Source organism: Panthera onca, chromosome B4, assembly GCF_046562875.1.
Source record: "Panthera onca isolate mPanOnc1 chromosome B4, mPanOnc1 haplotype 2, whole genome shotgun sequence".
Taxonomy (NCBI): domain Eukaryota; kingdom Metazoa; phylum Chordata; class Mammalia; order Carnivora; family Felidae; genus Panthera; species Panthera onca.
This window is the reverse complement of record NC_138345.1, coordinates 7,149,912-7,174,498: the sequence shown is the minus strand read 5'-3', so window position 1 is coordinate 7,174,498 and position 24,587 is coordinate 7,149,912. Positions and strand designations below refer to the sequence as shown.

At 53.0% G+C, this 24,587-nt stretch overlaps 1 protein-coding gene across 4 annotated transcripts; it reads right to left on the bottom strand.

Moving 5' to 3' along the window:
• Positions 1 to 565: 565 nt before the first annotated feature.
• On the bottom strand, positions 566 to 22,616 carry GATA3 (GATA binding protein 3). 4 transcript variants are annotated; one of them, XM_078450456.2, is made up of 6 exons: positions 21,345 to 21,596; positions 20,221 to 20,900; positions 17,243 to 17,779; positions 11,733 to 11,875; positions 6,982 to 7,107; positions 566 to 2,878 (listed from the first exon to the last, which is right to left on the bottom strand). In XM_078450456.2, exons 2-6 carry the CDS (start codon positions 20,459 to 20,461, stop codon positions 2,594 to 2,596), a joined length of 1,332 nt encoding a protein of 443 aa, XP_078306582.1. In that variant the 5' UTR covers positions 20,462 to 20,900; positions 21,345 to 21,596; the 3' UTR covers positions 566 to 2,593. The 4 variants fall into 4 exon arrangements, with proteins under 4 accessions (XP_078306582.1, XP_078306581.1, XP_078306580.1 ...); XM_078450455.2 differs by lacking the exon at positions 21,345 to 21,596 and adding an exon at positions 22,507 to 22,616 and having other exon boundaries at positions 567 to 2,878; positions 11,733 to 11,878; XM_078450454.2 differs by having other exon boundaries at positions 567 to 2,878; positions 11,733 to 11,878; positions 21,345 to 21,594.
• Between the last annotated feature and the right edge of the window lie 1,971 nt (positions 22,617 to 24,587).

The window sequence follows — 24,587 nt, the reverse complement described above, 5'->3', positions numbered from 1 at the left end:
GCGAAGGTAACTATTTCAAAAGTGAGGTCAAACGGGTTGAAAAGTAATTAGGGACGACAGTTTCCTCAAGAAGATTCCAGCAATATTTTGGCTCCCCAATCTCGTTCTAGAGTTTTCTAGAGTTTTCTAGAGTTTTCCTAGACTAAACCCTCTCTCACGCTGCTCTTCTATTGTGCCTTCTATTGATTCTACGTGAAGTCAAAAGAAAAAAAAAAAAAGAACAAAACCATGAAAACACACGACAGTGCTCCAAAAAAGTAACCGAATCATCGTTATCAGTATGTTTTAGATCTGTCACACGATCTTCTAGCAATATCTTAGCAGGTTCAATCAACGGACAGAATGATAAAAGGACACTTCTCTGAAGAAGTAGGATCAAAGACGCCAGCATCCCCACAGTACCCAACACACAACGTGGCTGTGTGCGTCCTGAGTTTGGGATTTTTCTACGTGTGTGTGCGCACCGCCCCCACCCACCCCCCATCCCGCCCCAAGAATGTCAAGAATTTGAACTCTCTCTTCTTAAGGTGAAAGAGCACGGACTCAAATCTGTTCACGAAGAAAAGAAGTGGCAGGTCTAGAGGCATTGGAACCACACGAGAAAATCTCCCGAATTTAATACGGCAATTGATGACGATGGGAGCCCTCGGTGCTTCAAAAGGGGCTGAAAACAACGTCCCGAGTGCGGGTCATTAATCAGGAGCCAGTAAGATCTCCAGTTTGCAGCTCAGTAGGTCTCTAACTCCTTTATTTCAACATTTAGCCTTAGGTTTAAAATATTTGCTAAGAAAGCAGAGAGGCGATTAACAGAGATTTTAAAATGTGTGCCATGGTTACACATTCTGCCAACAGAGTAAAAGGAAACTATACAGCGTAAATTACAAAAAACGGTTATTTTCGTGTTCCGCAAACATGCCAATAAACCCTCCACTGCGGTGTTATTCAACAGTAGGAAAGGAAAACAGAGATGAACTCAAGCACCGGCCCCACGCTGTCACATCTTGCAGAGAAGCATGAGGAATCCATCGGCTGTAGTCCGCTGGTGCATCTCCACGAGTTAATCTTCCCACTGCTCCTGCGAGGCGCCCGAGGCCCTGCGGGCCAGCAGGAGGGGCCGCGGCGCACGAGGGGACACAGAAGGTACTCCGGCCCCCCCTACCCCACTCCCCGAGAAAGCCTCTGGGCTGCACAGAGACCCCTGAAGACGCCCAGCCTCCCAAAGGAATACCTGTTGACTATCTCAGGTTTGCATGATGTCCTAGCCGCTAATGTAACACGTTTGGGTTTTGTGTTTAAATTAGCGAGAGCTACCAGATTCTAGAAGAGCTTGGCCACCGCTTTGATACGATGTTACTTGGTTGTTTTCAAAATATTTTCACTTTATTGTGTACTTTTATATTATTATCCCAACAGACTGGATGAAAGGCAGTGATCACTAACACAGAACACAACAGGGAGCTAACAATCAGGCAGGCCGCGCTCAGGACCCGGTCTGTCCAGCCCAAGTCGCTGACATGCACGTCGGTAGCTCGTACACCTGCTACCCTCATAGCACAGGCTGCGGGGTGCGGGAGGGAGGGGCCGGATGCTGCTGTGCCCTTAGAAGCTATTTAATAAATATCATCAAGGAACAAAATGGAAAATAGACCCTCCGGAGCACAGCCGCCTCAGGTCAACTGAACATCGTCTAGTTTATTCAACCAAAAAAAAAAAAAAACTGGAGAAAGAAGGAAAATATTAAAACAAAAAGTAGTTCTTAACACTAGCAGTAAATAAATTTGTACAACAATTCAGTCTGTATAATATGATGAAATAAATCTACATCTTTTCTTATTTTGGTGCTTTGAATTATACATACAAACAACAATTACAAGGGACTTGTTCACAAAGCGTGTGGGCCCGGAAAAGGCTTGCTGAGCCCCTCTACGGCATCGTGCGAGTGGTAACACTGATTGCCTGGGACTCACAGACTCTCCTATACAGAGAGGCCCACAGCTTTGAACAAATGATTTGCCTACGACTTTTTTCTTTTTTTTGTTGTTGTTTTTTTCCTTTTTTTTTTTTTTTTTTTTTTTTGTTTTTCTTTTAATGCATCAAACAACTATGGCCAGTGAAAGGAAACAACACTGGCCGTTTGTCCATTTGAATATCAGACCTAGTTTCTTCTCCATTTCCACACTTGATTTCCCCGTATTCCTTAAAATTCTTGGCGTCCTTCATGCCTTTCTTACAGCTCCCCGGATGCCGTAAAGTCTTCTTCAAACGTACAGTATTTCTCACAATATAAGTTATATGTAACGTTCAGCTCAGTTGCTTGCTCGTTTGTTTGTTTTCACAGCACTAGAGAGACCCTGTTCAATAGGGAAGATGAGTCTGAATGGCTTATTCACAAATGGGATCCAGATTCAGTGACTGAGAACACAGAGGCCACAGCGAGCGCCTCTGAGAAAGTGGCAGACGTCATTTTGCTTTGTGCCTTCAAAACACGGGTATCCATCGGATCTCGGCTTCATGATACTGCTCCTGCAAAAACGCACGTAGAAGGGGCCGGAAGGACTCTCGCCCGGAGGCCTTGAAGCATCGAGCAGGGACTCTAACCCATGGCGGTGACCATACTGGACGGGTGGTGAGGTCCGAAGGAGAGGCTGGACGGTGGGTGCATGGGCGTCGGGGTGGTCAGCATGTGGCTGGAGTGGCTGAACGGGGAGATGTGGCTGAGAGAGGACATGTGTCTGGAGAGGGCGGCCGGGTTGAACGAGCTGCTCTTGGGGAAGTCCTCCAGCGTGTCATGTGCCTTCTTGCACTTTTTGGATTTGCTAGACATTTTCCGGTTTCTGGTCTGGATGCCTTCCTTCTTCATAGTCAGGGGTCTGTTAATCTAAACAAAGATCAATTTTTTTTTTTTTTTACACTTTCTGGCTGGCTCTGAAAGGGCACACAGGCTTTCACACCTCCACAGGGCTGCTCTGACCGCCCCACACCGGGGGTCTTGCTTGCAGCCGGGGCCCCTCCTCCCCCCACCCCTTCCTGTCTCCTTCCCAGGGACCAGGAGTCACGCAGATCCAGTCTGTGGAGGAGCACTGACTGTCAGCCTTGGAAACCAAGAGACCAGGGGTAAGGTGTTCCAGGCAGAGGGTGTTATTTACGGGTTTGGTTATTTTTTTAATGTTTATTTATTTTTGAAAGAGAGACAGAGTGTGAGCGGGGGAGGGGCAGAGAGAGAGAGGGGGACACAGAATCCGAAGCAGGCTCCAGGCTCCCAGCTGTCGGCACAGAGCCCAATGTGGGGCTCGAACTCACGAACCGTAAGATCATGACCTGAGCCGAAGTCGGATGCTCAACCGACTGAGCCACCCAGGCGCCCCGGGTGTTATTTACGTTTGTCCACATCAGTGACTTGGAGGAGAATCTGCCTTGGGAAACTCTGCGTTCCCAGGGACCATATTCTAGAGACCCACCCACTAGGACTGCATTTCTCTGGTATCGAAAATACAATAACTGGTCTTATTTCCTTAGAATCTCCTTAGAACATTTCATGAGCGCGGAGGCACCTGGGGAATCTTCAAGAAGGAAATAACATCTTGTCTCCTTCTCCGACATCTGTGCTGCGACCATAAAACCACAGCCAACGCGATCAACCTTAAGGGTGTAGGTCTGTCTGCCCTGACAGACTAGCGTCGCACCCCTGTTCAAAGTAATTTTTGGTCGCCTCTCTCCTGCCCGGCTTTATCGCAGTAAGAGGCGCTGTAAGATCTTCCCCTGGAACCTGAAGGCTCTGGGGTCGTGTTTTACCGCAGCGGGTCTCTCCACAAGGTAGTCTCTTGCCCCTGTCACAGCAACTTTGATGACTGAAAGTTGCAATTCCCACCCGGTTCTGACTGTGCACTTCTAGACCAACGGCCCCCCAACCCGTCACCAAGGACTCGACGACCACTTTGGGGCGCGCAGTACTGGGCCGGCATGCGGGCACCCTCGTCCTGGAAATTGTGCAGCAGGAGCGAGCTCCAGGAAAGAGACAGGCAAGGCCCTACCCCAAAGGCCTTCAGCTAGTCTGCGGCACCCGAGGCGGCATGCCATTCTCTCTCTTTTCGAGAAGCTTCTGTCTGTTTTGTTTTTAAAATACATTTTCCCGGTGGGGGAGACAGAATCAAGACAGGGGACTTTACAGAGCATCAGAGACCGCTCCCCACAAGGAGTCAGAATGGGATTAAACTCAATTGCAGACAGCTGCCCCACACAGCGGACCACACATCTGGCCACACGTCGTCGGGATGTGGCAAAACAACTCAAGGAGGCGATGTCAGGGTCTCGGTTGTTGCTGACTCTGCAGGGACAAATGTCATCTTCCACCCGGGCCCTCGAGGGGGAGAAAGACAAGAGGCTCCCTCATGCTCTCATGGTTCTAGGATCTACCTGTCCGCTCCCAAAGCTAGAAAGGGCAAGTTCAGGAAGAGAGACTCCAGCCGTCAAGAGAGAGAGAGAGGCGGCCAACCAAGTTTCTGGAAGCAGTAGACACACAGCTTCCCGAGGCTGAGCTGGGAGAGGTCACCCTGAAGAGGGGCACAGAGCCACATGCTGGAGCTGAGACCCAATCCCCCCTCGCACCAGGAAGGCAGAGGAGCTAAAAGGTCACTGCCAAAAGCACATCTCAGGGTTCCTTCTTCAAAGCGACAATCAAGATAAAGACGCAGACTACAGAGGTGATAGGAATCTATTGTCACATCAAATCTTCCCCCAAGATAATGTCTAGACACACAGCTCTTTACCCGGTATCTAGATATACACAGCCAGATATCTAAATATAATATCTAGTTACCCAGATAGCAGCACAGACCCAGATAACTAGTCTCAACGCCACCTAGAGACACTGATCCTGAGATAGGTAGTTATCGAAACACCTAGATAAGAGGAAAGGAACTATACATAAACATATACAGGTATCCAGGTGGGCATAACCAAACATGATGTGATGAGAACGTTAATAGATTATAATCTCCTGTCGTTAAATACACATCACTTGCCTCCTTCTGTGAGGTCTTGCTAAACCAGCGAAGACAGAAAAACCACGCCGGCCAGGGGAGCAAGTTTCTCTCCCAGGAGGGAGCAGCAAAGAGGGTTCTCTGACTGTTCTTTGATTTGATGAGAAATCGATCCCCTTCAGAACTTTGTTTAGACTGGACACAACTGAGCCCGTATCTCATCGTGGCTAAGTCGTCAGAGAAATTTAGAGCCGGGTAACTTCCCACCATTCCCGGGCTCCTCTGGGAATAGGGAAGACAATTCCTCGCTTTGAACTGAACTTCTGGCACATTCTGAACTGAGAAAGTGTTCACTTTCCACTGGTCCCTATCAGTCCTGACGCCACTGACCTCCCCGGAAGGCCTGTGCTGCTCGGAAATCGGTCCTGCCCGGCTCTTCCGTTCCATCAGCCATGTCCGTTTGCACAAGACAGTTGATTCTCTGAGTCATAACTTCTTCAAGTACAGCGGAAATAGAATAATTTCTGCCCTGTCTACATCATGGGACTACCTGAGGCTCAAAGGTAATCAAGCAACTTGAAAGTTCTTTGAAAACCATGAGTTACAGCCAAAAGCAACCAGAGAGGCTGGGCTGATGACTGGCTAGCCCATAAACTCTGATGCCCCGAACCTTCCAGATTTTAATCACAAATCTGTTTATCTCCACTGCAGTGAGCAAGTGAGTCCCCAAAGTGAAAACGGAACTAGGGTTTCATTGCTGATAAACAGGTATACACGGCATTCGGCATTCGGAGGATCTGAGAGACAAGAACTAGAAAGGCCAGTTCCGCTAGGCTGGGCGTTGCACGGGGACCAAGTCAGGAGGGGATGACACCAAAGGCAGGCACATGAGGGTTGCGGGGTCCCTGGGAAATCGCAGGAGCTTATTCCCAAGAGGCAAAAAGGGACCGGGATGCTGGGACCACCCTGAGAAGCTCTCTGGGACTCCAAAACTCTAAGCAGAAGAACTTCCTCCCGACTCCCAGCTAGGGTGAACGTGCCAGGGAAACGGCCCTGAGCAAGACGCGCGCCTTCTCCCCGCACCGCCGTGGCCTCCGCCAAAGTCACACCGTCAAAGATGCTTTAGGAGAATCAGAGCAAAAGAGGACAGTGAGAGAGAGCCGGAGAGAGAGAAATGGTCCTTCTTCCTCTGGGAATAATTGAACCTCAAGCCTCATTAGGTCATGGCCTGTCAGCCGGAGTTATTTCAGGAAAAAAAAAAAAAAAAAAATCCAGGATTTTTTTTTTTTAACGTAAACATATGGCAAACCGGGAGGACCCCCAGTGAAAAGACCAGAAATGACCCAGCGGAGCCCAGGTGACTGACGGGCAACTCTGCTCACTCTGCTCACACGACACAGAAGAGGAAACGAGGGTTTCTTTCAACCCTGCTCTCTGGATAACCTCACTCCACTGCTTCCCTCCGTTCTCTGCTGCTTAGGACAAAGACACCTTGGCCACATCTCACAGACGCTTCATCCCATGTCTTTGCGGCTGAGAATCCACTTAAAATTCACCACAGAGGTGAAGAGCTTCTGCCCCTTTGAGTCACCGAACTGTCCTCTGTCTGAAGACTTCCTGTGCCACGCATCACACTTTCTTGCGTGCCCTCTCTCTCTCTCTCTTGCAAAAAGTTGAAACTCTCAGGAACACCACGCTATCACTGTTTTCCCAAGGGAGGACGGGGAAGCCCGGAGCGGGCCCACCGCGGACGCCGGGGCGCTGCATCGCACAGCATCGTCCACACCGACCTGGGGGACCCGCGTCGTTCTCTGCCCTAAGTTCTCCGGCCTCCGCACGGCCGCGTTGTGCCAAGTCGCTTCCCTATTGCACTGTTCACCTGAGGCCTGTTGCTGGGCCCGGGGGACGGCCATCAAATGCAGAAGGAAGCCTGCGGTGGGTGACGGTGTCTCCTGGGCACCCGCCCCAGGCCGGCCGCCGGTCCCGGCCCCGTGACACTTACATTGTGTAGTTTGTAGTACAGCCCACAGGCGTTGCAGACGGGGTCTCCGTTGGCATTTCTTCTCCAGAGAGTGGTAGTGGTGGTCTGACAGTTTGCACAGGACGTTCCCGCTCTTCTCGCTGCCGACTAGGAGTAGGGGCGGAGAGGGAGGGAGAGGGAGGGTAAAATCAAACCAGATGTTAAATGTGTTTTCAGAACTACGGAGACAGACTTAAAAAAAAAAAAAAAAAAGGAAAAGAAAAGAAAAAATTGTCATTGTCATTGAAATCAAACCTAGTAAGTGGCCCCCATGAAAATAACAAAGACCCCTAAAAGCTGCCTCAAGAAGAAAACTACAGGTGATGGCTGGCAGGAGAGCAGGTGAGACCGTGGTCCGGTGGTCAGGGCGTAGCCTGCCGCCCCCCAGGTTGGGGTCCAGAGGGTCTGAGAGCCCACGCCACCTCCCTGGTCGCCAGATGTTTAAGTTTTATGGGTGGCAACGCGGAATTCACCTGATTCGTTTTGGTACTGGGCTCTTGGGGGGGGGGGGGGAGGGTCTTTGTCAAGGGCAACCGTGAAAATAGCAATTCTCAATTCTCCACGAGGCAATCGGCCCATCACAACGCACGAACAGCACAAGAAGAGGAAGCCCAAACATCGAGAGCACTTGACAGATCCCAAACGAAGAAATTCTGGGTTAGAAAGAGAACAGAGGGCCAGCACAGTAGGAGAGTGTCCGCGTGTGTCTGTGCGTGTGTGTGTGTGCGTGTGCACGTGTGGAGCTCCCAGGACCTGCCCCCTTAGGAAGCACCAAGCACGACGCCCAAGCCTCAAACCGGCACCGGCCCATCCTTCCAGGCCGCGTCACTCCTGGCGACTGCCACCCTCACTCCCCTTAGCTAGCTTCCAGCTCATGAGACAAACTGAAAGGCACGAAGAATTCGGCTCATCAACAGAACACCTCCCTGCCCAGCTCTCGTTTCATTTCACCTTCGTGAAATTAGGTATTTCCTACTCGCTGCTCACAGGGCAGAATAGTTGTAGGTCAGATGTCAGACTCAGCTTGAATTTTAATTATTCGGTTGTGTCACTGCCTTCATTTCCTCGAAGAGGGAGATTTTTCTTTCGCTTTTTGATGCACTTAAATTTACAGGGGTGCTATTCTCGACGTCCGTGCTTTGAAAAAAAATTTTTTTTTAACTCAGAAAGTTTCCAGAGAAAATCAAGTTGGACCTATTACCTTTGCTGTCAACCCCTCATCCCCCGACATAAACAGAAAGTTTTAACTGCAGAAGTATTCCCTGCTCTGGACTCAAATATATTATCAAAAGCAAGAGAAAGAACAAGAATTCAGCTATCTGTGATCAAGAAAGTTCTGGCATGCTTATAAAAGCCTGGAACATAGGGATCGTGGTGTGCTTTTCCATTAGTATTTTATCAGGTAAAAAGTTAGGCAGTTGCCAGATATGGGAACCCTGGTGGAAATTCTCAATTAACCCGACTGACTCCCCTCCTTTAACACCACTAAATTGTCCCACAGACGTCTCCTCTTCCTGGAAGCTTCCATAGCAGGGTCATGGGTTTCATTTGTTTTTTAGATTTTTTTTTTCGGTAATTCTTTATTTTCTGTGCTCTAAAAAACTGGGAATTAAAAATAGTTCTCGGGGCGCCTGGGCGGCTCAGTCGGTGAAGCGTCCGACTTCGGCTCAGGTCATGATCTTACGGTTCAGGAGTTCGAGCCCCGCATCGGGCTCTGTGCTGACAGCTGGGAGCCTGGAGCCTGCCTCGGATTCTGTGTCTCCCTCTCTCTCTGCCCCTCCCCCACTCACTGCCTGGCTTTCTCTCTCAAAAATAAATAAATATTTAAAAAAATTTTTTAATAACTTAAAGAAAAAAAAAACAGCTCTCATCTGTCATAACTAAAAAAGTTCTACTTTCCGGCTGCCCGTTTTGGAATAATTCACCCTAGTCCTGACCTCCTCTAGATGCCCATGCCCACCTGCCTTGATGAAATGTGCTAAGCTGAGACGCATAGAACTTTCACTCGCATGCTCTTGGGAAGAAAACGATACATAAAATCAGCGCTTCATGATTCTGACAATGATGTTACCGTGTGATTATTACTATCTTCCTGTACTTTCTTCTTTAAAAGAGATACTCAGATATAGTAGATTAATATCTACCCAGGCACCAGATTTCCCAGCTCAGCAACTTTAAATGTGTACTCCAAGCACACACTGCCAGCCGGTCAAATTCAAGCTCCAGACGATGAGGTTCCTGGTGTTAGTCCCTCCCCGTATAGTGACAGCCACATAAATACAAGCAGCCTCAGAACACGTCTCTGGTCCACAGACTCTAGGCGAATTTATACAGACCCTCTAAAAGCCACAGTGTTTGGTTCACTAGCGGGAGACAAAGTACATTAATAAAGCAAACTACGCAGCAAGCCCTCAGACACACGGAAAACCTGGCAACACGAGGGAAAAAATATCGTATGGATCTTCTCTGCAGTCATCTCTTCTCTTTCCTGCTGGAGTGTATTCAGTGTTAGGCAGGCATCATGCATAAGAACTAGCTCCAGGATGGGCTGGGTGTTCTGCATTGAATCTGCAAATGCGCAAAGCAAAAATAGCAAACCGGAGACTGGCACGAAGGAACAGGAATTATAGGAAAGAAGACAAAGAAAGTTCTAGGTACTCAGAAGTCAAATACATCTAAGGACGGGGGGAAAAAAAATAGCTCTCTATCCTGAATGCGCTTGCTCTGAGTAGCTCTCTGGAGCAAATGAATTCTATGGAACTAAAGATGTAAAACCACCCAGAACAGATGAGTAAGAAAGAAAAGACACTTTAAATGCGACAGCCAATGAACTCCGGAATTAAAAGAAATTATTACTCAGAGTTCTGGAGACTTATGAAAGATGAATGAAGACACGCGTCTATAAAATGCACGTAGAGCCTTCCTATGCAATCTGCCCAGACAGTAGAAACCCCAAGAAAATGTCAAATGCACTCTCACTCATCATTCAGCCCATCGTCTGAGACTTTACACCCTCTTTTTCCTTCTTTATGTTTTTGCCTTAGAAAAAAAGTCCAGTTATGCTGATGGTACGATGCCTTATTTGAACGAGAAAGTTTTTGTTGTTAGTTATGTTTCTTTTCCTCTCTTTCTTTTTTTCTTTCTTACTTTTTTTTCTTTCCTTCTTTCTTTCTTTCTTTTTTTTTTTTTTTCTTACTAAGGCCAGGTTTTGAGTGATTCAGAACATTCTTTTGTGGTGCGATCATATTCATTCTGTGCTAACACCTCCAGCCATTTATTTTTTTTCAAACACGTCTTGTTCTGATATGTTCAAACATCTTGATGTTTAGGTTGGGGAAGCTGAGTTGCTGTTTATGAGTTATCTCCAGTGCTCAGATATCCGGCAGCTTTTTCCTAGGAAGTTAGCTTTGCACATGAGAGAAAGGAAAAAAAAAAAAAAGAAAAACCCAAGTGCATGGGGACAAGCAGGGGGAGGTTGAGAAAGGCTGGCGAAGGGGGCAAAGATCAGAAGGAATAAAGCTTAGAGACCACGGATCGCCAAAAATTAAAGTCACGTGGGCACTTCCATCCCTAGAAAGTTTTTCCTTCTGAAAAGGATGCGAAAGGTGTTGAGTTGCACTAAAATCTGATGGAGATGACAAATAATTCTTTGAAAAGAATACAGAAGATTTGTCTGCCCCCCACCCCGTCACCACACACACACACACACACAGACACACACACACACAGACACACACACACACACACACACACACACACCCTTAGAATTTGAAGGATGCTACCTTTATCCATTAATCTGCGTGGGGAAATTCCCCTCCTCCCCTCTCTGCTTGGTGAATGTCATCACCACAAAAAGCATTTTGATCTCTTGACTGTGGTTAGGGTTGTCATTTGCCAAGCCTGCTTTTATTTGTCTGTTGCATACACTTGGTACTCAATCCGAGCCTGAGGTACCAAAGACAAGCTTACAAATGAACTTCTGTTGATTTTCTTTATAAATGTTTGGTGGTGCCAGGTTTCCTTGAGTATTATTCCTAAAGGTCGAGACATTTAAGAAAGAAAGAAGCGGGGGACCAAAAACCCTCACCCTACCGACAGGAGTTCAAAGGGAAACTAAGACCAAATGCAGGAGACAGGAGACCAAGAGGCAGGACAGGAATCACACAAGTTTTTCCCAAAGGAATTAGCTGTGGCAAGTTCCCAATTCTCAAGACCACGGAAGAAGGCAAACTCCGCCAGATTCACTGGCCGCTGCTCGCGAAACTCAGTTAATTGGCCTCATCAATCTTCAAGCATGGGCTCAAGGAAGCGCACTGAGACCGTGCTCACTAGGAGCCCTGGCACTTAGGGACACGTCCTAGACGGTGGCTGGAACATTCTGTCTGCGTCCTACCTGTCACGGTGATTATCCGCGAATCTTACATCGCTTGCTGGCGTCCCGTTAAAGCTCTCATGTAAATACATTAGGGATTCGATCACCAGAAAGCCAGCATCCTTAAAAATTTGGTAAGGGACTTAGGAATTGTCAAGACGAAAAAGAGGGAGAGCTTTTCTGTACGTCTAACTTGAGAAAAGAAAAGGGGAGGGGAAAAAAAACAAAACTATCCCAAGCAAGCTGACATGATTTTGAGCTGTCCTGCCAATTTCCTGCAGAAAGCTCTCCTTCCTGAAGAGAGGAAATTAACAACACACAATGGTTTGTGTTAGATCAGTGCTTCTCTGGGGGGACTCACCAGCCTTCGCTTGGGCTTGATGAGGGGTCGGTTCTGTCCGTTCATTTTGTGGTAGAGCCCACAGGCGTTGCACAGGTAGTGCCCGGTCCCGTCACGTCGCCAGAGCGGGGTGGAGGTGGCCCCACAGTTAACGCACTCCCTGCCTTCTGGAAACAAGATCACACATAAGTCACTTATGGAGGAAAAACACACAGAAAAAGCTGACAGCGCTCCCTCGGAACGAGGGAAGGAAAGTAGAATCAAGAACTTTCTCTCTTCTCCCTCCTTTAGGAAACTTTCCTACCCCCACCTCCCTCCAGGTGGCTCCCAAGTGGACAAGGGTCACCGTGTGGCCCCGTCCACATTCAGCTCTGGCCCCAAGAAGGGACACATGAAGAAAAGGCAGCAGGACCTTGCTCTGGGGCTGCCTGACTTGACGAGGAAGATCAGGCACAGCCAAGGAGGAAGGCAGATTTGAACTTGAAATAGTTCCCTGAGAAAATTCTGAGGCCTGGGCAACGGCAGAGCAAAACATTCCACTCATTTCCTTCAAAGGAAAATAAAGGTGCCTCGTTATCATCGCCAGGTCTGTCTCCGCAGATTGATTCAACCACGGAGATTAGGACGGTGGTGGAAAAGGAAAGAGTAATCAATGGCGAGATAGATAAACAGATAATAAATAGATGAATAGATCGATCAATCGGCTGATTGATTTCAGGACCCCAGGCTTTAGATTTTACTTCCAGTAAAACCGCAAACGTCCCTGGCTGGCAAGTAATAGATGAAGACCCAGCGGGATCCACTCATTTCTCCCACCATCTTTTTTCTCTCCAGAAAAGGCCAAGGTTTTCTAGAATTTTCCAGCCACTGTGCCAGAGACTGAAGGGTAAGTGTGACCCCAGCTGGACCAGGCCAGGAGGTGTTGGAAACGGTGCAATCTGCAGGCAAGGCCCCTGGAGATGTCGGCGGGAGGAGAGCAGCATGAGGGGCAAGATCAGAACAGGCCAGTTAAGGAAAAATGGGGTAGGGGGGGGGCTCCTGGTCGGCTCCTTAACCTAGGCCTCTCTACAGTTGCTTTTTCCAAAAAAACAAATAAACAAAATAAACACAAAAACCGGCCCGGCCGGTTCACTCAAGGGCCAGGGAGAGTGACCCAGACCCATCTCCGGAGGGAAAGCTGCTGGAGAGACTCCCTCAACGGCACTTGAGGACCACAGGGGAGAGTCCAGTCCCTGATTTCTTTGCAACTTCTTCGGGAGAAGGAAGGGGAGGCAGTTTCTAGGAGAACCTGCCCAGCTCTTGGGGGGGCCTCATCCTCCAAGGCCAGGTGTGGACCAGTGGCTCCGCAGGCCACACCCCAGACCGGGAGAAGCCCCCTCACCCCCACTCCGCCCCCCCCACCCCCCACCCCCCACCCCCGACCCCCCGGAGGGCGGGCAGGAGCCAGGGGCCCCACCAGAGCTGGTCTCTCTAGGGGACTTTCTCTGGAGGCGCCAGGGGGGAGGTTTGGGAGGAAGGAAGGGGAGAAAGATGAGCCCCCAAAGGTTGTTTCGTTTTAGGAGATTAATCGGCTAACTCCAAACCACCAGGGACACAGGGTGGAGGAAGAAAACCGGGCAGGCTGCTTGGGAATCTGGCCGGCTCCCTGTACAAGGAGAACAAGGCTGGCTCGAGGGCTCTGGGACCTGTTTGGCCTTTGGAAACCCCTAAACCAAGTATGAAGAACTGGGGGGGGGGGGGAGGGGTTCACATCTATAAGCCTGTTTTTTGTGGGTTTTTTTTTTTCCTCTAGGGACAGGGTCTGGGAAAGGAAAAAGACTTTCAGAAATGGAGGGGTTTTGCCTGACATTGGAGTTCACGATGGTACTGAATAGTTTTTGTCCGTTTTCCTTTTGCAAAAAAAAAAAAAAACATAAGGAGTTAAGAGAAATTCTATATTTTTTTTCCTCCAAATTCCATAAAAGGTCTACAGAGAGCCTCCCAAGAGCCCCTGAGATTATTACAAACACGGGCAGTAGTGTTCCAGGAGCACATGGGCAGACGTCCACCATTTCCACCAGACCTCAGAAAGGCTGGGGACTGAACTACATCCAGACACCTTGCACTGGGGTCAGAAGCCGAGGCCGGGGGCAGGCGAGGGGGAGGCAGGGAGGAAGGAGGAAAGGGCGAGCGGTCAAGGAGGTGCCAGCCAGGGGGCGGGTGGGCCACGGGCCCCAAGTAGGCACTGGGTCGGCCCCTTCTGGGGTGACAGCGGTCTGGCTGTCACCTGGGGTGACAGGTCCCGGCTCGGCTCGGCCCGCAGGCCCACTCCCCGTGACCTGGCAAGACGGGGCCTCTCAGGTGCCCACTTTTTCTGTCCCTTTCTTCCCGGGGCTCAGGCAGGGGCTCGGGCAGAGGCTGGGGTGGAGTCACCCTGCGGCTGGTGTGGGGCGGGCAGCCCCGTTCCTAGGCACCTGGGCCGGGGGATCTCCCAGCCTGACGTGAGCAGTCAGATTTCCTTTCCTCTGTCAGGCAGTGGGGAGGGTGACAGCTTCCTTTTCAGAGGGACCTTCAAACACGAGCAACGGTTGCCTCTTCAGCGAGGCTCTGCACACTAGAGCAATTTTCTGTCTTGATTCACTCCGCAAGTTTGCGATTGCCTTGTCTGGGTTTTTCTTATTTTTTTTCCCCCCTTTCTCATTGTTGCCAAACAACTGATTTTCCTAACGGAGGCCCCGACTGTCTCCCGCTTTCTTTCCCCTCTCCTCGCTCACTGCCTGGTGTGAGCTGTTCAGACAGACACCTCTCTCTTAGGTGACAAGAACCACAGAGGCCTCCTGACATTCGACCGCCATTTTCAAACACCCCCTGGCCTCCAACTGAAATCCTGAGAAACTGGGCTGGACGGAAGGGGGGGGCGGGGGGGTGGTTGCTCGCAGAGGCTTCCAGATGCCCGCGATCAGACAAGGGTAGGGACAGCTGAGAACTGGCCTCTTTGCTAAAAGGCTTGGTCTTTTGTTTGTGGAGGGAGACCCAGCACTGACAGCCCGGGCGGGCGTTAAAAAAGCACTAGGTGCCCTAACCACTGTTCAACCGTTTCTCCCAACGGTGACAACCCTCCCTCCCTTCTCCCGTCTCCACCTTCGGCAAGTGAGTTTGTAAAGAAGACTTGAAAAAAAAAAAAAGCAACCACTAAACCCAGAGAACTCCATCCTCAAGAGAAGTGTGCCACTGACACCCCCTTTACCCAGAAGGGTCTGGAAACCCTCCTTCCTGCTCCCACACTCCCGAAAGTCCCAGCTCCCTGGCTGCCCAGATGGGCTGCTCTGGGGTGTCTGACTGTGAGAGAGGGATAAAAAGGGGGAAGTAAAAAGCCAGATTGCAATGTCTTCTCTCTTCTCCCTCCTCCCCCAAAATATAAAAAGTAGATGATAAAAATAACAATAATAATAATAATAATAATAGGAGCATAGGTGCTCCTGGTTCTGGTTTAGGGTAACTGCGGCTCTTCCCCCCCCCCCCACCCGCCCCCAAAAGTTCAGGGGAAAGAGGGAGAGAAAAAGGAAATGACTCTCGGAAGACTGAAGGTGTAGACGCAGAGGGGCGAGAAACCAGAGGCTCTTGGAAAAGTCGCTCTGTTCTGTCCCCTCCCCCCCCACACACACACAAACCACTACGCCGGCCTCAGATACCACGACCTGCCCCCAAAACTTGGCGCCTCCCAGAAAAGAGAACTTTAAACAAACAAAAAAAAAAAATCCCATCGCTAACCTCAAAATGCACCGGTTTGTTCTCTGTGCCATCAGTCCTCAAAGCCTTGACCTAATCCCGGCTTTTCTGAGCAAAGCTGAACCCCATTTCTCTCGAACCCTCCACCCCACACCCCAGCCTAGCGGCGAGGCAGCGTGGCCACTTTCCTCCGCCCGGTCTCCCTTCCTCTTGCTTTCTCTTAGACTCCACCAGCTAGCCTACCTCCCTCTCCCTCTGCCGACTTTCATGTACTGAACACGCAGGTCTGAGTTCTTCTGTCAGCCTAACCGCATCCGGACTCTATTAAAGTTCCTGGCGCGGGATAAACAATGCGACTGTCGCGTGCAGCAGTCTGAAAATAATTGGATTAGCTAAAACATATCAACTAAATAGAGACAGTCCTGCCCAGGCAGTCAGAGTGAATGTCACCCTGGAAAAAAAAAAAAAAAAAAAAAAAAAAAAAAAACCCTGAAAAGTGATCTCATGGTCACTGGGCTCCCAGGGTCCTCCCTCGGAAGTTTCTGAAACCGAGGTTTTACAAACCCTGTGTCAAGACCGCTCGTCCTACCCCTAAAAGAGTGAGCGATCTTCATCCCGTCTTTGTATGTTAGGAGTTCTATAGATAGAGGGCAGAGGTGAGACGTTGGAAGGAGCCAGGACAGAAACACCCACCCCTGAAACGGAGCCACCCGAGGAGACAGAACCCTCTTTGAAAAAATCGTCTTTTTAAAATACAGTTAAAGCTCAAGGGAGAGAATCCCGAGGTCTCTCAGCCTCTCTGGTTAGGAGCAACGTTGGCGACGGATTATTTTATTTTGAAAGCCAAGATATTTGGTGGGGGTTGGGTGTCTTGTTTTGTTTTCTACAGCAAGCGTCTACACCAAGAGAATAAAACGCAGCGCGCTTTTAGACAGGGGGTGCTCGTTTGAGGGAGGATGTGCGGAGGAAGCAAGAGAGACTCACACCTGGGGAATGTTGTTCAGTCCTCCCTACCTCTTCTGGCTTCAGCTCAGGGGAGGACTAGGTCCTACGACGCCTTCCTGCCACCACCACCCTCACCCTCCCGCCCTCCACCCCCCTGCCCCTGCCTGCGTTACCGCTTTCAGGTAGCTGGTCCATCTGCCTTCTGATTTGCCTTCCGGTTTCCCCAGGGCAGAGCCCCCCTCTCTCCCAGAAGTTGGGATGACAGCCCCCTTTTCCATGCCAAGAATGCGCGTGCTGTTTTTGCCAGGGTCCCGACCACCCCCACCCAAATACCCCCACGCCTTCATCATACACGTCTGTCTGAGGGGCTGTCCTGTCGGCAGGACCCCCTCCGAGCTCAGCCTGGAGGAAGAGGCAGCCGCAGAGGCCAAGGGGGGAGGGGGCGGTCACAGGACGGACCTGTGCTCGCTAAGGTTTCGTTTCAGCATTAAACACTAAAGATTTATTCCCTCGGCTTCCCATTTGGTCTCGGAAACGGACTAAAGGTTACAGGCAGAACCCGGAGGTCCCCAGGCAGGCAGGACAGGGTATTTGTTTTTGTTTGTCTTTTTCCTTTCCAGCTCAAGGGGGTGAGGTAAATTGGATCCCACTTCCCCTCTGCTCGGAGGACTGGAATGAGATAGGACACACCTCATTCTTTCCCCGCTGGAAGAATGGGAAGAAATCAAATCTCAGAAGGGTCTGGAACACCAGCCAGCTCCCCTGAGGGGCCAGACTCTAGCTCCCTCCTCCCTGCCCTGGATTTAGGGGAAGGGAGAGGCGGGGGGAGGAGAAAGGACCTGGCGCGTAGGGGTGGGGGGAGCGGAGATGGTTCCTACCTGTGCTGGATCTCGCCTTGGGCCTCGACTTACATCCGAAGCCGGTGGGGGAGCCCCCCAGCAGGCTGCTGGGCGGGAAGAGTCCGGAGCTGTATTCGGGGACGTAGGGCGGGTAGGTGGTGATGGGGTGGTGGGCCGACGAGGCCGCCCCTCCCAGGGTGGTCATGCTGCCCCGCGAGTGTGTGGACTCGAGCTTCATGCTGTCGGGGAGCGGCACCTGGTACTTGATGCACTCCTTCTCGTCCTGCCGCGCCGAGCCGGCCGAGCCCGGGGTGGACAGCGACGGGTCGGGGGAGACGTCCTTCGGCGGGGTGGGCGGGAAGGTGAAGAGGTGCGGACTGGAGTGGCCCGCCGACAGCGAGGAAGACGAGGCCGGGGGGTAGACGGAGAGGGGCCCCGGGGAGCCGTGGTGGATGGACGTCTTGGAGAAGGGGCTGAGGTTCCAGGGCGAGGCGGTGTGGTGGCTGCCCAGGGCTTTGCCGCCGTCCAGCCAGGGCAGGGATCCGTGCAGCAGAGGCGGACGGCATACCTGACTCCCTGCGCGGGGACGGGGGATGCAGGGGAAGGGAGGGAGAGAGAGAGAGAGAGAGAGAGATGCCCGTGAGAGCAGCTTTGGGAGGGGGGGGCCCTCGGACGCATCTGGGGTTCCTCCCCTCCACCCCAGCCTCCCCGCCGGGCGGTCCCAAACAGTCCCGGGCGCAGGCCCGCTCCCTCGTCCAGGCCGGCCGCTGGTACCTTGGCCAGCACACCCTCTACACCCATCTGTGCCACACCAATGTCCCATCAGATCCAGCAGCACGAAGGGCCTGTGTCTGACACCCGAGAGGTGCTGGGAGGGAGTGGAGACGGCCCCTGGGCTTATTTGGGCTCTCCAGATACACTTTCTGAATGGCATCCCTGCAGTCCCTCTCCAGAACCTGACTTGATTTATTGGTTTCCATCAATGGCCCAGCGTCCCCCTTCCCAGACCTAATCCCAGCCAGCGTGATAAGAGAGTCGGCTGTGAATAATGAGGCCTGAAGGGGTGAGCCTGGCCGCACAACTGCTCCGCACCAGGAAGATACTCGGACCCTGGAGACAGGCCCAGCTCCCCGGCCCCCGGTGCAGGAAGGAGAGGGCTTGGAAGGGAGGAGGGGGAGCCTTCGGGGGTTCCCTTCAAGTGACCCCTCTGCAGTGCCTTCACGACTGGCAAGGCCTGAAACGCGATTTGCAAGGAAACAGTCATTGCTCAGACCACTGGAGGAAGTTTGCAAGGCTGGGCCCTGCCTCTCCCACTCTCCCAAATCCTTTAGAAAGAAAAATAAAGTAACTCTCATACGCCCTCAAAGTTGTGATTCCCCCAGGGCGAATTTTCACCGGAGCCCCCGAGACACGAAATTCCATTTTATGTATTTACAGCTGACTTATCCACACAGCACAGTCAGCCTGCATTTGAAACACGCAGTTTTAAGATGACCATAACTCAGACAACTCCATCCACTCCGAGAGGGGGCAAATGCAAACCGTAAGTGCAAATCCACACACGTATTGATCTTTTAATCCACTACCTGCCTCAGCATTTGACATTCTATTTAACCATTAAGAACAATACTGAAACTAAAATCTTGAGAGAGGAAGGGGAGGGGAGGGGGAAGGAGAGTTCTCTGAACGCCAAGGGGTCAAGATTCATGTTATGCAGGAAGTAGTATAGTAAATAATATTAAGCCTGCTTCTACGTTTCCACTTAACTGCTGATCTGCACCGAACCAGGGCAAAGAGCGCCCCATCCGCAGAGACAATGGTTTAAAGCCCGGTGACAACGGGGCAGAGGATGCCTGCTGCAGGAGGGACTGTGTCATCGGCGACACGGGGACCAGGGAACCCTCGGTCGCCTGGAGAGAGGCTCCCATCTTCTCTGCCTGAAATTGTGCCTCTGTTTCTTCTTCAGGAACCCACGGAGGCTGGAAAGCTTAGAGCTCCCCCCTGCCCCCAACCACACAGGGCTGGATTTCTTAACATTTCAGAACTCTTACCAACTTTTCAAGGTGAAAGAGAAAGGAGAAAACAAAACAAAACAAAAACAAAAGACAACTGGAATCGCCCCCACGTAAAAAAGAAGCCCTGTGGTGGATCCTAACTCTTCTCCGCGAGCCTAATGGGACTGTCGTAGGCCGGAGGGGACAGTAAGGCGAGAGTTTTGGGGGAGCAGGCAATGGGGCAACCTAAAAACAAGACGCAGGAAAATTCTGTGCAGCCGGGAATCTAGGAAAACTCCGAATGTCTCAAATTTAAGACAGCAGTGTCTCCAGCAAAACCCGCTCAAGTTCCAGAATCCCATTCCCCAGAGCCAGGAAGCAGGGGACCTGCCTGGTCACCGAATGCACTCGCTTTGGGGAAAGATTGAAAAAGTAATAATCATAAAACCAAAACAAAAACGGGGGTGTGGATAAATCTCTCTCGGGCCTTTCTGCAGAGGTGCCGGAAAAAGAAACTGAGGCACGCTGGCCGAAGCCCCTGGAGACAGAACTCCAGGCTAGCTGGGGGAGCGGGACCCTCTGAAGGAACCGAGCGCCAGCCGGTTTGGCGGCGTCGGCTGCGGGCCCAGCGAGCCGCGGCCGCAGAGGCAGAGCCCGGGCTCCCCGCGCCCCGCACCGCGGAGGCCCCCGGGGACCTGCGGCCGCCCGGGGAGAAGAGGGGGGCGGCCCGGCGCCCTCCAGGTGAGCGCCAGGCCCCAGGCGCGCCGGCCGCGGAGAGACGCCTGCTGCGACTTTTTAAAAACACACTCTCGCGGCGGCTGAGGCTGCTTCCTCGCGCATTTCCGGGCCCCAATTTAAAAAAAAAAAAAAAAAAAAAAAGTGGCAGGAGCGGCACTTGGGGGCTCTCGCGGGGTCTGCCCACCCCCTGGTCGCTCCCCGCCTCCGGGAGCCGGGCCGGGAGTGGGGAGAGGGAGCGGCGGCGGCTGGAGGGCGGGGGGGTCCCCGCACCCGGGGCGCACTCACCGTGGTGGGTCGGAGGGTACCTCTGCACCGTGGCCCTCACTGAGTTTCCGTAGTAGGAAGGGACGTGGTTGCCTTGACCGTCGATGTTAAAAAGTACATCCACCTCCTCGGGCAGGGGGTACTGCGCCGGGTCCATGTAGGAGTGGCCGAGGCCCGGGTGGTGCGTGTCCGGGTGCTGGCCGTTGAGGACCGCGGGGTGGTGGTGGCTCACCCAGCGCGGCTGGTCCGCCGTCACCTCCATGGCCCCGGCTGCGCTCGCGCCCTCTCGCCGGGCCCGGAACCCGCGCGCGGAGAGGGAGGGCGGTCGGGCTGGGAGGTCGCGGGGGGGAGGTGGGGGGGGCGGGAGGGGGAGCTCCGAGGCGCTGCAGGTGCTGCTGCCGTCGGAGGGGCGGGGGTCGTTTAACGATTTGCTTTCAGTGGGGCAATGTTGGAAAGGTGGGAAGGAAAGGCGAGCGAAGAAGGGGAGGGGGAGAAAAGTCTTTTAAGTGGTCGCTTAGCAAGGAGAAGAAGAGGAAGGAAAGAGGAATCCCCCAAAACCAGGGAGGGAGGGATAAAAGGGGACCGAATTTGAAAGCGGGGGGTGGGGGGCGAGCGAGGGTGGCTGGACTTCTGCAGAGACGAGGCTCCTCTGCGCCGGGGCTTCCTCAGCGGCTCCGAGGCCGAGGCTCTGCTCGGCTCACCTGCGAAGGAGAGAAGCGGGGAGACCTGGATGAGCTCCTGAGGACCGGAGCACCTGAGTTTATGAAGTGGCACCACCTCCCCGCCGGCCGCCCGGCCCCGCGCCCGCGCGCCCAGGACACGCGCGCACACACGCGCACTCGCGCACGCCTCCTCCCGAGCGAGGCAAACCCGGCCGCGGCCGCCCAGGGAACGAGTCCCGGGCACATCCCCGGCCGCCTGGCCCTCGCGAGGGCCCTGCCCTGACTGAGCGGATCCAGTTCGGCCGACGGCTCCCTCCCCCCCCCCCCCGGGGACGGCGATCCCGGGACCTGCCTTCCAGCCTCCCAAAAGATCGGGGCTGAGTTTACAGTATTTTGAAAAGTCCTCCCAAACGGAGCAGGGGGGAAAAAAAAGAAAAAGAAAAATCAAACTTAAAAAAAAAAAAAAAAGTTGCCAGTACCAACCTGGGTCTCGAGGAGCAGAGAGGAGGAGGAGGAGGAGGCGTGTGACCTGGGAGAGCAGAAACTGCTCGGTCAGATTGCGTGGCTCGCTCTGTCGCGCGCGCTCTCCGTCTCTCTTTTCCTCTCTCTCTCTCCCTCTCTCAGTATTTTTTTTTTTTTTACAGGGAATGCATTCTTTCTGAAAGTATCAAGACGGCGCCAGGCAGCTCAGTGTTCGCAGACAGCTGTGGCGCGACGCAACTTAAGGAGGTCCTAGTGTCATCCGCGCCGAGGGGGAGGAGCCTGGCGCTAGCGAGGAGGGGACAGGATCACTAGCACAAGGAAACTGCAACCCAAACCCGCTCCAGGACCTCACCCCCACCCCCCCCTGCACCCCTCCGCCCCTGCCCCCGCCCCTCCACTGACCGGAAGGGGGGCGCCGCGGAGGGCTGCCCGGGGGCGGAGGTGGGGGGGGGGCGGCGGGGCGGGTGGGCAAGGCCCGCCGGGTTTGGGGCGGAGGGGGGCGGGCAGGAGGGAATGCGCGCTCTGGCCCTTTAAATGTGGCTCCCGCTCCAGCCAATTCATTCCGGCCCGGTGGATTATTCCGTGCCGGGGAAACCGGCCTGCCCCATTCATAAAGTCAATTTCTACAGGCAGCCTTTCTTTTTTTCAGACTTTTCTTTTTTTTTTTTTTTTTTTTTTTTAATGACCAAACTTGTTTTTCAATTCAATCCGGTATTGGGGACGTTATGGATTTGGGGTTACGTGCCTATAAAAACCGACGAGAGAAAGAAAAAAAAAAAGGTTTTCATGCCAAAGGACTTTGGGATTTGCCTCTCGAGAGAATTGCTTAAGAGCTGGGGGAATCGGGCAAAGGGAGCGAGCCTTTATTGGAAGGTGTGTGTTCCTCGGGTGGCCGCCGTGCACGGTTTCCCCAGCCTTTTGTGTTAGCAAGCCTCTCAAATGCACGCTTCAGCTGTCGTGCTTTGCCTTTCCAGACCTGGAATTTGCAGTCCCTGCGTGCTTCCGACCTGAGTGACCATGGTGATGGGTGAAGAGGAAAGGGACAGACACAGGCAGGCCAGCCAGGTCCCTACGTACAGTGAGAGCGGCCGCAAAGCAAGAACTCGGGGCCTCTTTCCACTTACCCAACTTTTCCCTTCACCCCGCCCAGGGCCCTACTTACTCCGGCTCCCGGCGTTTTTCCCCAGCCGAGGAACCGGCCCCTTTCCAGCGACCCCCATCCCGGCCGGCGGGCAGGACTGCGGCGACCGTCCCCGGACTCGCACCGCCCGGGCCAGGCAGCCTGGGGCGGAGGGGGTGCGGCTCCAGACGCCCCGGCGAGGGGGGCGGGGCGGGAGGGGCGGGGCCGCGGAGGGGGCCAATCAGCGGGCGAGGCTGCGGCCGGGCCGCGATTGGCCGGCCCCGCGGGCTCCAACCTCCCCGGCCTCTCTCGGTCCTTTGAGCCACTGCATCCCCTAGCGGCGCCCTGGCTCCTGCAGCCTGCAAGCCCGAAAACGCGGCCGGGGCGAGCAGGGGTCAGGCGGGAAAAGAAGCCTCAGGTTCCACCCTCTGCTCACCCTAGGGCAGTGTGTGGGTTCTCCCGCAGGCGATCCCACGGACGGCACTGAGAGCTTGATTTGGGGTTTTCTCTGAGCGGAAGCCATTATTCCCTCTTGCCTCCTCCACCCCATAAAATTCCCTGCAAACACAAAAAACTCGAAATAGAAGAGAGCGTCCCTAAAAGTAAGTTCTGGAGGATGGCTTTCATGCGATGAAGGAAAATCATCAGTATTCAACCTTAACGTGGGGTGTGTGTGTGTGTGTGTGTGTGTGTTAGAGTGGGGGCGAGAGATGTCGTGTTTTAATACACAATCATTGTAGAAAGATGAGTAAAATTTATTGGAAAGTAGTGGAAACGTGGGTCCTCCCGATCTTGGGTTTGGAGCTTCTCTGGAATCTCCGTCTTCTTAAATCTGATGTTTGTTAGAAATCAGGGTTGAGTTTCTAGATACGGGACAGGAAGAAAATTCCTAAATTAAACACACACACACACACACACACACACACACACACACACACACACCGCCTCCCTCCTAATGTTTCTCCCGAGCCCATTTAGTTCCCGTTTATGAGAGCGGCCCAGTAAGGAAGCATCGATTTTTTTCTTCCACTCTGACCACTTCCCTCTAGGGCCGGCCAAGCTCCCAGCCTCTACTCCTGCACACGGTGCTCTCCAAACCTTTTAATTATTTAGTTTCTGTCTAACATTCAGCGGAAACCGCTTCATAAACAAGGACAGACCGACGCGCACACATTTTTGCTAAAAGTCCCCGAGATTTAACATTAAGGATGCAAGCAGAGAGAAAAACTGAAAAGCGCTTCTCCTCTGCGCGTCGGCCCCGGACCAGGAGACGCTAGACCCGGACCCCAGTTCAAAGTCACGCGGGGAATCCCAAACGTGGCTTTTTGGTCCGGAGACCTGGAAGCTGGGGGGGGGGGGGGGGGGGGAGGGACGGCGAGAGGGGGGGAAGCCATCGTCGGGTGAAAACAGCTGCTGACGCCAGGACTTGAAAATGTTAACTTGTGAGCTTCCAACAATTTTAAAAGACAAAGAGAAAATATTTGAGAAAATGAGGCCTTCCGGTGTATCGGCGCCTCTCTGATAACGCACAAAAGTTGGGGGGCGGGCATTCGTTTTAATTAAAAGCACCGAGTCGGGCTGCACCGAGATGGAGAGTCCCCCCCCCCCCTCCTCCCCACACCTTGGAAAAATAAAAGATCTTGAAGGCCCTTCTTGGCCTGGGTGGTTTGGAGCTGGCAGAGAGGCGTGGGGGGCTGCGGCTGGACGCCCGGTGTAATGGAGCCAGCCTGTAGGGGGTATTTAACATTTAATTCCCAGCCGGTCCGCCCCTGTTCCCGGACTGACAGTGGGTAATTGGGAAAGAGGACGTTGCTCTTTTGATGGCCCGCGCCGGCCAGTCTCGCCGACGCCACACTGGGTTTGACGTCACGGGCCCAGCCCCAGAGCCGGGAGCCCCGGGAAGGGGGGTGGGTAGGGAAAAGGAGGGGAGGGGGCTACCCGGCGGGGAGGGCCGAGGTCGGCCCCGGGACCCGTGGGGAAGCAGGGGGGAGGGACGAGGCCGGAGAGACGCTGCAGCGCGTGGCCTGAGGCGGAGAGCCGGGCTGCGGGGGTCTGAGCCAGGCCAGGCGCCGGCCTGACCCGCCTCGCCGGCAAATGCAGGCCGGGCTTCCTCCTCCCAGTGC

What these genes read in the sequence shown, in the direction of transcription:
- GATA3 (XM_078450455.2), bottom strand. Translation starts at nt 20,461, where the DNA reads ATGGAGGTGACGGCGGACCAGCCGCGCTGGGTGAGCCACCACCACCCC. An exon ending in TCAAGCCCAAGCGAAGGCTG is followed by an intron (nt 7,108 to 11,732) that starts GTGAGTCCCCCC and finishes CCCTACTCCTAG; the next exon opens with TCGGCAGCGAGAAGAGCGGG. An exon ending in TGTACTACAAACTACACAAT is followed by an intron (nt 2,879 to 6,981) that starts GTAAGTGTCACG and finishes ATCTTTGTTTAG; the next exon opens with ATTAACAGACCCCTGACTAT.